Consider the following 15709-nt stretch of genomic DNA (forward strand, 5'->3'; position numbering starts at 1 on the left):
TCTTTGAATTTTGATGATTATGGCTTACAGCTAATAAAAAACCCAAATTCAGTATCTCAGAAAATTAGAATATTACATAAGACCGATTTAAAAAAGGATTTTTAATACAGAAATGTTGGCCAACTGAAAAGTCTGTCCATGTACAGTATATACAGTATGCACGCAATACTTGGTCGGGGCTCCTTTTGCACGAATTACTGCTGAGGTGTTATGGAAGCCCCGGTTGCTTTGATAGGGGCCTTCAGCTCGTCTGCATTGTTGGGTCTGATCTTCCTCTTGACAAAACCCCATGGACTCTCTCTGGGGTTTAGGTCCATGGACGCTCTCTGGGGTTTAGGTCCATGGACGCTCTCTGGAGTTTAGGTCCATGGACGCTCTCTGGAGTTTAGGTCCATGGACGCTCTCTGGAGTTTAGGTCCATGGACGCTCTCTGGAGTTTAGGTCCATAGACTCTGTTTTTTTAGCTTTTTTTACCATGCATGTGTTTAATACATATTAAACACTATTAAACACTCTTATTATTTTGTTGTTTTGCTCAAATACGTTTTTAGTAGGCTCACTTTTGAAAGGACAAAGCTGTTATTTGTTTTTCTCCTTGGATTTGTATTTCCTTTTCGAGCCAATTCACGGCCATTTTGGTTCTGATGTATTACGAGCAGTCTTTCTTAAAAGGGACGGAGTACATTGAGCTCCCGAAGTTGACGTCGTATCCTCCAACCGCTGCCAAACTGGCAGGCAAAGAACATGTTCTCTTTGCAGCAAGCATGTATACTGTATGAATTTACTGACTGCCGAGGTTCACATCAGATATGCATCAAACGTCTCAGAAGTGTGTGGAGGTGTCTGTATCTGCAGAGACCCTGTACTATTCCTGTAAATTCCTTAATAGTTCCATAAATACTGATTTTTATGTTGTTATTGCAGTCAGGCACCCCCTTCGGCTGGCCCAGGGTCCTAGTGTTATTCAGGTTAGAACAGGGGTTATATCCGTAACCATCAGTGCACTACAGAACCCTTGTCACTATACAGAGAATGCGTTCGTGAGGTAAAACACATTCACAGTTATGTTAATTTTCCATGGACATTCATAATTCATGCATATGGTGAGGATTGGTCTGTATTGCTGCCATCAGCCAAAACTAGATAAAACAAGGTGAACTCTTCTCTGTGTCTGCGTCCACCCTCTGACCAGAGTTACTGTTGTGGATGAGCTGGTCCCAGCATCATATATCACAAACTGAGTAATCCTCAATTCTTACTGTATTTTCTCTTTTCTTCTTCATTTTTGATTCTTGCCAGAACACAGCCATGCTAACCAGTGTAATGCCTCATTTTGCCACCTGAAAACTTGTATTTTCAAGTTGTAAAAAAACATTGGCAGAATTTCAATTTAAACCAGGGTTTTTTGGGGGCTGAAACTGATATTTATTTGTTGTCCATTACAGTGTGTTGGCAGTCTAAAAGGGCTGAACCCAATCCTATTCTCCAATTCACATCTTTATTCTTTTAGTGAAGCAACGTAACATCTTGTGGCCCTGATACAGCTGCTGAAGGTAGGCTCAGAGAGTCTGCCCCTGAGAGAGGAGAGATCTCCACTCTGATCTACAGCAGGGAGACAGAAATATCACCATCGCCTAATTAAGCTTTCACAGCTCTCTAAATAGTGAGAGTAATTACAGTGAGTAGTCAAGGGACGACCGCTCTGCCGTCTCTCTCTCTTTCCCTCTCTGTAACGGGTTGTATATGGACCCAAATGCAACACACCAGATTCCAGGGATCTTTGGCTTTATTGCAAACTTCCAGATACAGCAGGCAGGGTTAATCAGAGTCAGGATCAGAAGGCTGGTGGGTTTACCGGGAGTCAGGCAAGGCGGGTAGAACAGGGGCAGGCAGGGTCGGTAACAGGGGATCAGTCTGTGAGAGCGTGCTGGAGAGTCTGGCATGGAAAACCGAAGAACAATCTGGCAAATGTGTCTGGGAGGCAGGAGTCTATATAGGGGCTTGATTACTGATCAGAGGCAGGTGAGTGAACAGGTGAAGGGAGTTTAGACTGATGAGGAGGGAGTGACTGACAAGTAGAGTGAGGAGGGTGTGGAGCTGAACTGTGACACTCTCTCGTTCTCTCTTTCTCTCTCTCTCTCTGTTCATGTATGGACTGGCCTCCGCTGTCTTAAAATCATCATGTAGAGGCTTTTGAGGGCTCGTTTAATTTAAATTTAAAACGTGGACTGATCCCAACCTCGGGTGCAGATGAAATGTACACTAGCTGTGTGGAAGACAGCCTACCCCCCCCCCCCCTCCTTTTCTAGACACTAATGGGCTGTAACACGTTGTAAAACACACTTCATTAATCTCTTTTTGTTTTCATCTGTGAAACAGGTGGGAAAACATGTAAAGGACAAAAGATGAAAAGAAAGAATTTTTTTTTTTTTTTTTAATATGTAAAAACAGGTCAATTCAAAATCATTTTGTCAGTCATTTTCTTTATTATTAGTTTGGTCTGAATCAGTGTTTATTGTTGTCATACTCATTCCAGCCACAATAGGCTGAGTTGCACCTCTACCCAATAGAGAGTCTCAATAAGACTAAAAGCTAAAAGGATCAAATTACAACAATGAACACTTGGACAAACTATACTGAAAAGAAAAAGTTTCTCCTGACACAACTGTTTTCATCTGTTTCATCAATAGCTTTTTTCTCACTCTCCTCTCAGGGCTTCCATACTCTCCACTCCCTCTAATAACATATCATCATATTGTTGATGCTTCCAGAGACCATGGTAATAGAAACTACATGCATAATGTTATGGCCAAAAATGCTGAGTGCTCATTATAGAAGTGTGTGTGGGAGAAGTGCTAAATATGCGCTGAAGAAAATTGGTATTCATCCTAAATTGCATACACACACAATCAATGATTAAATCCCACACATTCTACTCATAGTTTGCTTAAACATGACCATGATTCATTTACAGAATGACGAGACTTCAGTTAGTCCTTTACTGTGTGGTAATAACAACTTAGCTTTTAGAAACTCAAAGAGATTGTCATTGTTATTTAAGAAGGACAACTGTTACTATACAGCTAAACTATATGTATCATTTACATAACATTTAACTTTCATACTGTATGTATTAATATGTCAGATTTAGTAAATGTGGCTCCACTCACTACAGTGGCTCTGAGGTCATAGTGCACATTGAAATATAAACTCGGAACAAGGCAGTTGTGGGAAAACAAGAGGAAGTGATCAGAGCATTTGGAATGAACCACTGAGATCATTTTAAAAACCTATTTCTACTCCAACATTTCATTGGCGTAGCTAGCATAATGCTAGCTCAGCTGCTGTTAACCTGTATGCGAGTCGATTGTCTTCACAGTTGGGAGGCTAAGACATGTTCTCAAAGATGTTAGGTATTCGATATTTAAATTAATACCATTTAAATAACTTTCTACTCCTCATTTTGTTATTTTTGACACTGCCACATCCAAACCATATGTTTGATTGACACGTTGCGTGCCTTTTTTTTAAAGGCACGCTTCACACTATGATAAAAAAAGGTTATTTTTTGTGTCATATTTCATAAAAGAAAATGCAAATGTTTTCCTAGGGACTAAATAAACATAATAATTAATGTATATGGACAAAGATGTCGAACGAAATAGCTGTGACGAGAGGAATGAGCAGGTATGCGAGGAGAAGAGGGAGGAGGAGGATGAGGAGGAATAAATAAATGGAAATATAATATAACTGAAAGGTAAGTTTAGTGACTACATAAATAGTGTTTGTTGGTATTATTATCATCAACATCATCACCACCGATAATAATAATAATAATAATACATTTTATTTATTGAGCGCTTTTAAGAGTACTCAAAGACACTTTACATTAAAATCATCATAAAAAGCTAAACACTAAAAACATAAAACACATAATATCGGTCACACATTAAAAGCAGTTCTGATTATGTGGGTTTTGATTTGTGATTTGAATATGGAAAGGTGACGGTTTTCCGAATGAATGGTACAAAATCTTTAAAGAAGACCTCGCCCCTGTATTGCTAGAATCCTTAAATTGGACACTCAGCAAAGCTGAGGCACCACCATCATGGAAAGAGGCCGTGATATCAGTCATCCCAAAAGAAGGTAAAAATAAAGAATGTTGTGCATTTTACCATCCAATTTCTATATTGAATGTAGATTATAAACTGTTTACATCTATAATCTCAAAAATAATTGAACACTTTCTACCCGAATTAATAAATGAAGATCAGACAGGGTTTATAAAAGGTCGACAAACACAGGATAACATCAGACGAACCTTACACATTATAGAACAGGCTAACAAACAACATCTAAGTGTAGCTCTGGTCAGTCTCGATGCGGAAAAGGCGTTTGATAGAGTCAGCTGGTCTTTTCTGTACAGAGTGTTAGAGAGGCTGGATTTTAATAACCAATTCATTAGGTGCATACAATCTTTATATAGAGACCCAACCGCTAGACTAAAGATCAATGGCCATCTGACAGGTAGTTTTAAGCTGTTTAGAGGCACTCGCCAGGGTTGCTGCCTTAGCCCCTCCCTCTTTGCAATATTCATAGAGCCTCTGGCTCAGGCTATCAGACAAAACAAAGAGCTGAAAGGGATCAATATAGCAAAGGAGGAACATATAATAGGACTTTTTGCAGATGACATTATTACCTATCTCCAAAATCCCAACTCAACAATTCCCAAATTTATGACAATTTTGGCTGACTATGGTCGGATGTCGGGCTATAAACTGAACATTACAAAAACACAGGTACTCTCTCTTAACTATGTACCAAGTAAGGCAATTAGGCAGAAATATAAACTGAAGTGGGAAGAAAAATCAATAAAATACTTGGGAGTGCTAATCACTCAGGAAATGAATAAAATATATGAAACAAACTACAATATAATAAACGATAGGATACAGAAAGATATAACAAAATGGTCAACACTAGTACTGGACTTTAGTTCAAGAATTGAGGTGGTGAAAATGAATGTACTGCCAAGGTTGCTCTACCTCTTCTTATCACTACCAGTCAGAATCCCAGAATCTCAGTTTACAGCATGGGACAAACAGATATCCCGGTTTATCTGGGCAGGAGCAAGGCCAAGGGTCACATTTAAGACACTCCAAATTGACAAAGAAAACGGAGGACTAGCACTGCCAAATCTCAAAGAATACTACTACATGGCCCAATTGAGGTACATTGTTTATTGGTGCTCCCCGACGTATCAAGCCGGATGGAAACACATTGAGCTAAATCTGGGTCAATCTCAACCTCAGGCCAGGCTAGGTGGAAAAGAATATACAGACCAAAAGGGAGAAAATTCCATCTTAGAAGATTCACTGAAAATTTGGAATGAGATAGTCAAAAAATACAAACTGGAAGGAGACAGTAAACTTCTGATTTGGCCATCTCAGACCCCCAGGTTTAGACCTGGACTGATAGATAATACTTTTGTATGCTGGAGAGAAAAAGGGATAACAGCGGTATGTACACTCATAGAGGGAAAAACTTTTAAAACTTTTGAAAAACTCAAAAGAGAATTTAATTTAGAAAATGGGGACCTGTTTAGATATTTACAGCTAAGACATTTCTACAGAAATTAAAAAAGGAATTTCATCAGAAGGTAATGAAGTGATTGAAGTGTTGACAGGTGCATACAAACAAACCCCCTCAAAGTTGGTTTCCAAACTGTACAGTAGTTTACAAAAACGAAACGGAAGAAACACACTATATGTAAAACTGAAATGGGAAGTATAACTGAACATTAAACTGTCGAAGAGTGATTGGCATTCCATGTGTAGAACGCAACAAACATCCACCAGCTCTAGAAGATGGAGGGAATTCGGTTGGAAGAACTTAATCCGCTTTTTTATTACACCGCACATAAAACATAAACAGTTGGGTAAAGAGCAGCCATGCTGGAGACAGTGTGGACAGATGAATGCTAACCACACACATTTTCTGGACATGTACTATAAAAATACAAGCATTCTGGGACAGAGTTATTCAGACTCTGGAGGAGATTCTAGGCTACAAGATTCCTAGGGACCCCCGGATTGTGTACCTGGGAATGATACCTGGCGACATAATTCAAAAAAAGGACTTCTACCTCTTTCCTGATCCTGACACTCGCTTGTAAAAATGCCATCACAAGGAGCTGGTTGAAAAGTTACCCTCCAAGTCCAGGACAGTGGCTGGACATTGTGGAGGAAATATATTCTATGGAAAAATTGACTCTTTTTCTAAGGATCAAAGCAGGGATCCATGATCAACGCTGGAGAAAATGGACTGTTTACAAAGGAAAAGATGAGTAGTGCTCTCAGGTGACCTGAAAAGAATAGAACAATGTTTGTTAAGAGTGAATGGTAACCCCCCTTTTATTTATTTTTTAATTTTTTTAATTTTTAATTTTTCATTTTTATGTCTATTTGTTTGTTTTTTGTCATTAACGATGTTTTGTCGCGTTTTTTGTTCAGTGCAACAGCAACTGAAAAAAATAAATAAATAAAAAGTTTAAAAAAAAAAGAATATGGAAAGGTCAGTGCAGTCTCGGATGTGTTTGGGGAGGGAGTTCCAGAGGGAGGGGGCAGCTATGGAGAAGGCTCTGTCCATGTCCGGTACTTGGTCCTGAGTGGAAGGGACAGGAGGCATCAGAGGAGCGGAGCCGAAGGGATGGAGTGTGGTGGTGGAGCAGGTCGGTGAGGTAGGAGGGGGCCTGATGATGGAGGGCTTCATGAGTGAGGAGAAGGACTTTGTATTGGATTCGTTGTTGGATGGGGAGCCAGTGGAGAATCTGGAGAACAGGGGTGATGTGATCACGGGAGTGGGTGAGCAGGCGAGCAGCAGAGTTCTGGCTGTACTGGAGTTTATTTAGGATTTTGGATGTTGTGCCATGAAGAATACTGTTGCAGTAGTCGATTCTGGAGGTGATGAAGGTGTGGACCAAAGTTTCAGCAGCAGATAAGGAGAGTGATGGGCGGAGACGGGCCATGTTTTTTAAGTGGAAAAAGGCAGTTCTGGTGATTTGTTTGACGTGGTGTTCAAAGGAGAGGTTGCTGTCAAACATGACTCCGAGGTTGCGGATGTGTGGGGAGGGAGACAGAGTGGAGTTGTCGATGGTGAGGAGAAGTTGTGACTGGTTTTAATGAGGGATTTGGGACCGATGATGATCATGTCAGATTTATCACATTTGAGTTTGAGGAAGTTGGTTTGCATCCATGATTTAATGTCAGTGAGGCAGTTGGTCAGAGTGGAGTGAGTAGCAGTGGTAATGGCCTTTGTGGAGATGTAGAGCTGGACATCATCGGCGTAGCAGTGGAAGTGAAGACCATGTTGACGTATGATATTACCAAGAGGGAGCAAGTAGAGGATGACCAGAAGAGGACCAAGCACCGAACCCTGGGGGACGCCTTGAGACAGAGGGGCAGTGGAGGAGGTGCAGTCGTTGATACTGATGAACTGTTGTCTGTTTGTAAGATATGATTTAAGCCAGGAGAGAACAGTTCCGGTGATATTGAGGGAGGATTCGAGGCGGGAGAGAAGGATGTTGTGGTGGATGGTGTCAAAAGCTGCAGTGAGGTCGAGGAGGATGAGAATGTTGAGGTGACCAGCGTCTGAGGAGAGGAGGAGATCGTTGGTGACTTTGAGGAGGGCTGTTTCAGTGCTGTGCTGTGAGAGGAAACCGGATTGAAATGGCTCGAACAGATCGTTGGAGATGAGGTGGGCTTTGAGTTGTGTAGCGAAAACGCCTTCCAGGGTTTTTGACAGAAAGGGAAGATTGGAGATGGGCCGGAAATTGCTCATGGTGTCAGGGTAGGTCCCGGTTTTTTGAGGATGGGGGTGACAGCAGCCAGTTTAAGTGTGTTGGGGACTGAGCCAGAGCTGAGGGAGGAGTTAGTGATGACTGTGATGAGTGGTGAGATGGCTGGGAGACAGTCCTTGACAAGATTAAATGGGATGGGATCCAGGATACAGGTGGAGCTTCTCATTCCTGTTGTGAAGTTAGACAGCTCCAATGGGGACACAGGAGAGAACTGAGAAAGGGGCTGAGGGGTGGAGGAGGGGGGGGCAGGTGGAGAGATGGAAAGGGGGGGGGTAGTTCAGGTTGCTGTACATGGTGCCAATTTTAGTTTGGAAAAATGACAGGAAAGAGTTACATTTGTTTACTGTGAAGGTTTGAGAAGCTTGTTCATTGTGGAGAAGAGAGCCTTTGGGTTAGAGGAGCCAGAGTGTATGAGGTGTGAGTAGTAGGTGGACCGGCTGAGATGAGAGTGTCTTTGTATTGTTAAAGCTAGTCAGAGTGGACTTGGAGATGGATTGTTAAACCTGTTTTCTTGCAGTCTTTCAAGCTGGCGCTTACAGGATTTCATATGGTGGAGTTCAGGAGTGTACCAGGGAGCTGAATGTGTGAATGAGACAGCTTTGGTTTTAATGGGAGCCAGCTGATCAAGACAGGAGGAGAGTGTGTTATTGTAGTAGTTTACAAGATTGGAGGGATTATCAGATAGCGGGGTAGGGCAGGCAGACATGGTACTGGCAAGAGAGGCTGAAAGAGTTGTGGGGGAGATAGATTTGAGATTTCTGAAGGATATGTTGCGCTTAGCTTTTGGGATGGGGATAGGGATGTCAATGTCCATGTCCATGGTGATAGCCAGGTGTTGAGGTTGAGGCTGGAGAGTTGAGGTATTGTGAGACCAGTGGAGCAGACCAAATCCAGGATGTGACCTCGGCGTGGGGAAGTTGATGTGTTGTGTGAAGTTGAAGCATTGTAGCAGTTCCAGGAATTCTGTGGCAGATTTACAGTCAGTGTTGTCAATATGGATGTTAAAATCACCTAGGAGGAGAACGGAAGGTGAGATGGCCCATAGCTGGGTCAGAAAATCAGAAAAGTCAGAGAGAAAGGAGGGGATTGGCTTGTGGGGACGGTAGATTACAGCAGTAACCAAAGGAGTGGGACCAGAGAGTTTGAAGGCAAGATGTTCAAAAGAATGAACGGCAGGAATGGGAATGGTGGTTGTTTTAATGTACTTCCTGTAAACAGCAGCAACACCACCTCCCCGCCCCTCAGGACGAGGTTTATCAATGTATGTGAATCCTGTGGGAGTGGTCTGGTTTAGTGAGAAATAGTCCAGGGATTTATGCCATGTTTCAGTGAGGCAGAGGAAATCAAGGTTACTGTCCGTTATCAATTCATTCAGAATGAGGCTTTTATTGTTGAGTGAGCGAGTGTTGAGTAAAGCCAGTTTCAGGTGACGTTGCTTTGTGATAGGCTATGAGGACTGAGGAAGGGGACGGAGATTGGACAGATTCACGTGTTGTATGTTGTGGTGGCGTAACGAGGAAGTTCGGGTGCGACAGGACCATAGGGATGGGATGGAGTTTGGGGACGTGAAGTTGTAAGAAAACATGCGGCCAGAGCCTCTGTGTGAAGGATGGCCTCGGCGAAGTATTCCATGTTCTTTGAGAATGTCCATGCAGTCCGGACGCAGGTGGTTATTGAAGTTGTGATGATCTGATGTGGAGTACAGCAGCGGCATGGTCCGGTTGGGGAGCGCTAGCGTTAAGTTAGCATTAACTTGTGACCAAGAGCCGGTGTTACGTCCCTACTGGTTTTCAAACCTACTGGTTTCCCTTCCGTGCACAACAGCTGTTTTCTGCCTCTGTCGCCAGATTCGTCACACATTCACAAAAATATTGCTGGAGATCTATAAACCACATCTCATATCCATGGTGGGGATTACGATTGTATAAGTGAGCACTACATCACAGCCACATATGAAGAAAATATATTTTCTTCAATGTAAGAAGATCGCAACCACCTGGATTCGAACTCTGTCGAGCACAATAGTAAGAGATCTAAAGGCGGTCGCACTACACGATCCGCCACTTGCTCTTAAAAAGGTGTCAGTCATTCAGTTATTTATCCATTCAGTCATACCTCCTTACTGTCCAGGGAACGTTTTGGTTTAGGGTGAACTGAAACAACTGGTTACCTTGGGCGTCTCTAGTAAATAACGTTTAATATTATTATTGACTGAATATAATTTAGAAAACCCTGGGCTTTAAAATTATACATTTAAAAAAGCATTGATAAATATGTTTCGAGTGTGTTTCGAAGGTAACCAGTTGTTTCAGTAGTGCTGCTAACAATACATGATCAAGTTTTCTGATGATACAGCCATCCTGGGTCTCATGACACATCGGATACAGCTGTGTACAAACATGAGATTGTCCAGTGGTGCGACAAACACTTCCTCATCCTCAACGTCAAGAAAACAGAGGAGATGGTATTCGACCCAAAATACATTGGAGGCCACTCACCAGTGGTTATTCATGACCAGAACATAGCACAGGTTGACTCCTACAGATACCTGGGCATACACATTGACAATAAACTGACATGGAGTGTTCAGGTAGAAAATGTGTGCACTAGGGTCTAACAGCAGCTACACTTCCTCCGTAGGCTGAGGGTCTTTGGTGTCAACCAGAAAGTCTTGCTCCTCTTCTACCACGCCATAGTTGAGGGCCACCTCGGCCATCTCGGCCTGGTTTGGCAACCTCAGTGTACAGCTGAAAGCCCAGATCACCCGGCTAACACAAAGAGCCATGAAAATCATGGGAGTCAGACAGCATCCCACACTCCAGGCCGTCTTTGATGAAACTATCATCAGACAGGCCCAGAAGATTATTTCAGATCCCACTCATATCCTCCACCCTGAATACCAGCTTCTTCCCTCAGGCAGACGCTTCAGAGTCCCCCAGTGCAGCTCAACCACTTTAAGAACTCCTTTGTCCCCTTGCCCATCAAAGCCCTAAATGGCAAGCTAGCCAGAGCTTAACACCTGTAACACCGATTTTTATTAAATTTTTTTTTTTTATTATCATAGCTATACACTACTGGTGCGTTGTACAACGGGCAGTGTGAAATTTATTTGTTGGCTTTTGCATGTACTGTAGGTACTGTGTGTGCGGGTATGTGGACTGGCGACAGTCTGTGTATGTAATGTATGTTATTTGTATTGTTTCAACAGCAGACACTGTATGTATGTTTCCAAGACAAATTTCCTTCAGGACAATAAAGTCTATCTTATCTTATCTTATCTTACAATCGTAATCCCCGCCATGGATATGAGATGTGGTTTATAGATCTCCAGCAATATCTTTGTGAATGTGTGACGAATCTGGCGACAGAGGCAGAAAACAGCTGCTGCGCGCGGAAGGGAAACCAGTAGGGACGTAACACCGGGACGGAAAGATCCCGGCAGGATAAACAGGTGGGCTCGTGCTGGCTAGCGATGTGGCAGGCAGGGATGAGAAGACCAGTAGCAGGACAACGATGTAGCGCTGTGGACCAAACCCGGGAGTCCTGGGGCTAGCACGGAGGTAACTTTGGCAGATGGAGACGATAAGCTGATCTGGTGTGGCTAATCCAGTGAAGATGTTTGTGTGTATTGGATGGTAGACGGCAGTATCTAGCCGCAAACACGCAGCTCAATTTTATCGGCCAAGTTTTAGTGTTGGGATCCAGTTAAACAGCAGAACTTTACAATCAAGTACAGAGCGGCAGCCAAGAGTTCGCCAACATCTGCCATCTTGATCATGTGTGGAGATAATAAGATAAAATAAACTAGTAATAATATAGGGATTTTATGAATGATGATATGGAAAGATGGGGACTCTACAGTTGGTGTTGGTAGCATCTCCTCCACCACATAACCAGCTACACGCTCTGTAACTTCCCTCTCAGTGACAGCAGAAAGCCGTCGCTGTGAGCCGTAGCACTGACATCGTTCTACCTCTTGACGCGCCTCGCCACCCACTAGTGTTCTGGAGCTGTACGTGAGCAGGAGCTCCTGCAAATTTGAAGTGGAGTCCTTCACGGCTGACAGACTCTTAACCAGTGGCGGCTGGCCAATAGAGGGCGCTAGGGCGCCGGCCCCCCTTGAGCCACAAAAAAAAAAAAAAATAATAATAATAAATTATACAAATTGTCAAGATTTGTGTTTTTGAAATATGGAATATATGTATACACATACATATACACATATGTGTATATGTATGTGTATATAATAAAATATGATATCTGTGCAAAATATATGCTCCCTGCTAGTCCTCTCTGCCTGTCTGCATGTCTCAGCAGCTCTGGGGCCATGGAGAAATGGCCCACAGGAGGCGGGTCTATGAAGCAGTTTAGCCAATTGCTGATTAAAGATATAAATGTGTGACATACAATTTAGCCAATCAGCGTCCTCAAATACAATCAGCTTGGGGCAGAATCTATATCGCCACAAATTGCGCGTTCTCGTCTGGACTCGTCTCCACAGGCGAGCGCGTGCACTGCTCCTCCAAGACCCGTTTGAGAGGAGAACTTTTGCGGAGAAACTGCAGTGAAAGAGCTGATCCCAGATCAGCCTGACCTCACAATCAGACAGCAGACTAGCGGGAAAGGGAAGAAGTACATGAGAAGCTTCTGTACTAGCTGTACACCAGACAGGTTTGGCTAGCTGGATGACGTCATGCTAATAACTTATTTAGCTTTTTAAAACAAAGGGGACAGATCCAGCACGGACAGTTAGGGAGTGAGGGACATGAAGCATGAAGTCTGAGAAATGGATATAGAGTTATAAATACATCATTATATATATATATATGTGTGTGTGATTTATATTATAGTGAATATTATTATATGATATATATATTATTATATTATACTGAATATTATTATATGATATATATATTATTATATTATTATATTATAATATGATATATATATATTATTATATTATACTGAATTCCCTGTGAGGGTGACAAAAATAAGATGTCCTGACGTGTTTATCAAAGTGTTATTTACTGCTTTTTTAGTTAAATATTTAACTGCAAAGTAGTAATACGTGTTTGATACCTTAATGTGTTTGCATTAAATCATTTTGGGATGTTTGCTGTAATTGATTGGATGTGGCACAGCCCTACCTAGAACATGTTCCACCAGCCACCACTGCTCTTGACATTATCCTCCAGACACCGTTTGCATTTTACCGTTATGTTTTATTAACACCTTGTTTATTTGAAAACGTAACTAAATAACTGATTACTTGAATTGCAAACTAGCCAACCAAAAAGCTCATCTGAGTACTGTAACACGATACTTTGTAATGGGCGACTGGCTCAGTGGTAGAGCGGGGTCGTCCTTCAATCAGAGGATTGGCGGTTCCATCCTCGGCTCTGCTACATGTGTCCTTGGGCAAGACACTTATCCCAAAATTGCTTCCGCAAGCTGTTCCTGCGGTGTATGAATGGCTATAAATGATTAGTTAGAGTCCTGATGGGCAGGTGGTACCTTGCATGGTAGCCCCGGTCATCAGTGTATGAATGGGTGTGAATGGGTGAATGATGACATGTAGTGTTAAAGAGCTTTGAGTGGTCTGAAGACTAGAAAAACACAAAGTACAAGTCCATTTACCATTTTACTCGCAATGCTGCAAATGATGATGTGCATGCTGACTGAATCACAGAACCACCCGGTTTGAATTATGTGGCTCTCTAAACAACATGGCTGCTCCAAACAGACTATTGCGATGTTGACCTTGTGTATAACTCTACTTCCCTGTCATCCCTCTGGTCAGGATCTCGACGGAGCACTCCCCCAAACTGCAGATCAGGAGCCACAGTTACCTGCGTGCGGTGAGTGAGGTTTCAATCAATAGAAGCCTGGATACCCTGGACCCCAAAACCCTCCTCGACCCCAAATCGCTGCTGTCCTCACCCCAATACCGCTCACGCAATGAAAGCTACATGAGGGCCATGAGCACCATCAGTCAGGTTGGTTGCCAACACTGCTGCCTTTATGTTGTCAGGATGCTCCACCCGGTCATGTTACCATAGATACACCGAGGCTTGGAAGGATGTGATGGAATATGTGGGGAGTGGTCAACCACATTGAAAACAAACTTTCATTTTACGCCATTATTTCTCTTGTACGATTTGTTCGTCTGCGAGATGAACATGCATACTTATTGGCTGTATGACCAGCTGGATTTCTTTCTTTCACGGGTTCACTGTTTTCCAACACAGACCTTATTAGATATTTACTTATATGAAATTAATTTCACCATACCTCATTTTTGAGAAACTTGTTTTGGGCCTCAACACAATCCGATGAAGTCATTTTTCAACTTCATTGAAAATCTTGATAGTCGTTGACAAAACAAAGGTCCACTTGCTCATTTGTTTTAGAGCTTTTGACTATACCACATGGTCGTGAGTTTGTTCAGTTGCCAAGGATCTGTCGAAGATCAACCAATCCATGATGGGAACAATGCTTTGTTCTTGTGAACATGATATTCTCAGGAGGTCTAAAGGATTGAGAGAAGCTTCTTCAGAGGCTTCTAGAGAGTTCTAAAAACTGAGGTGAGTTTCTGGTGTGCCCAGAGGTGCAGCGGTGCATGTACTGTACACAAGTATATGGCATAAATCCACCTGTGGACAGGGGGATTTACTCTACACCAACCTAAATACAGCCAGAGACGTGTATCAGTGTAAAGCAAGGCTGCAGCCAGTCATGTTATTATTTCATGTAATCACAGTAGACTTTGCTGTTCCCAGACTTGAGCCTTGTTCTTTGAGGCAATAGGTATCGACCGATACCGAGGACCAATCAGATCCCAGTCTTTCATTAATAAGCTGTTTGCCTCACTGTGTGGAGGTGACCGGGATCACATTTTTTATGTGTAAGGCAACATTAGGTTTCTCTTAAACACTGCCTTCCAAACTGTAAAACAAAATGCAACAGATAAATACATAGATATACATTTATTCAACAGTTATTTGGTATTAACACAATAAATCAAACACCAGCAACTTGGTTTGAACTTTAGTTTAGTAACAAGTGTAAACCCTTTTAAATGCAGCAACAAATAAGTCAAAAACTTAAACAGAAATTCAAATTCAAGTGTATAACATTTATGGTGTTTCAACATAGAATTTAATTGAACAGATCCATTCTCACCGTTACCCGATCAAGCTATTTCAGTCAGTGTTGGCTCCATATCTGTATGGGAGCATCTCTCGTCCTAAGCAGGCATTCAGGCAGAAAACAGCCCTGTGTTACATTAATGCTGCTTTCATGTGGCTGGAGATGTATTTCATTGGCCAACCCAGAATGGCATTGCAATGGCAGCCAGGTTAAACCTTTGTGCGTCAGTGGGTTCTTTCTTTTTCTTCTTTTTGTTGGCACCCTCCATATGTTAACACAGACCGACAGGACAGGGTGTTGTTATGCCTCCGTGCCGTCCGTCTGTCTGTCCATCCCATTCTAATGAACGCAATACTGAACGCTTGAAGGGAATTTCTTCAAATTTGTCACAAACATCCAATTGGACTGAAAGATGTAATATTTAGATTTTGGAGGTCTAAGTTCACTGTGACCTCACAACAAAACTTCACACAAAAGTCTAACGGCATAAAATGATGAAGTGATGACATGGTTGTAAACTGCAACTTGATTGGTTGGCGAAGGCTGTAATTCTAGTTTGTCATGCAGTGCTGGTTTCTGTCTGAACCCAACCTGAAACAGCACCAAGCCTGAAGGAGAAGCTTCGTCTTGGAGGAACAAAAAGTCCCTTCCCTATCTGTTGCTCAGAAGGATGGGTGTACAGTGTTTAACTCACTAACTCTG

At 42.4% G+C, this 15709-nt stretch overlaps 1 protein-coding gene across 1 annotated transcript in view; it reads left to right on the forward strand.

Moving 5' to 3' along the window:
• The window catches only part of LOC142935707 (disks large-associated protein 1-like), a 75801-nt gene that overhangs the window by 11332 nt on the left and 48760 nt on the right, over positions 1-15709 (forward strand). Inside the window, exon 4 of the mRNA XM_076080015.1 lies at positions 13659-13854. Within this exon, the coding sequence (XP_075936130.1) occupies positions 13659-13854 (196 nt within the window). The remainder of the gene's footprint in view (positions 1-13658; positions 13855-15709) is intronic.

Source organism: Anarhichas minor, unplaced genomic scaffold, assembly GCF_050575085.1.
Source record: "Anarhichas minor isolate MPS153535 unplaced genomic scaffold, ASM5057508v1 ptg000006l, whole genome shotgun sequence".
Taxonomy (NCBI): domain Eukaryota; kingdom Metazoa; phylum Chordata; class Actinopteri; order Perciformes; family Anarhichadidae; genus Anarhichas; species Anarhichas minor.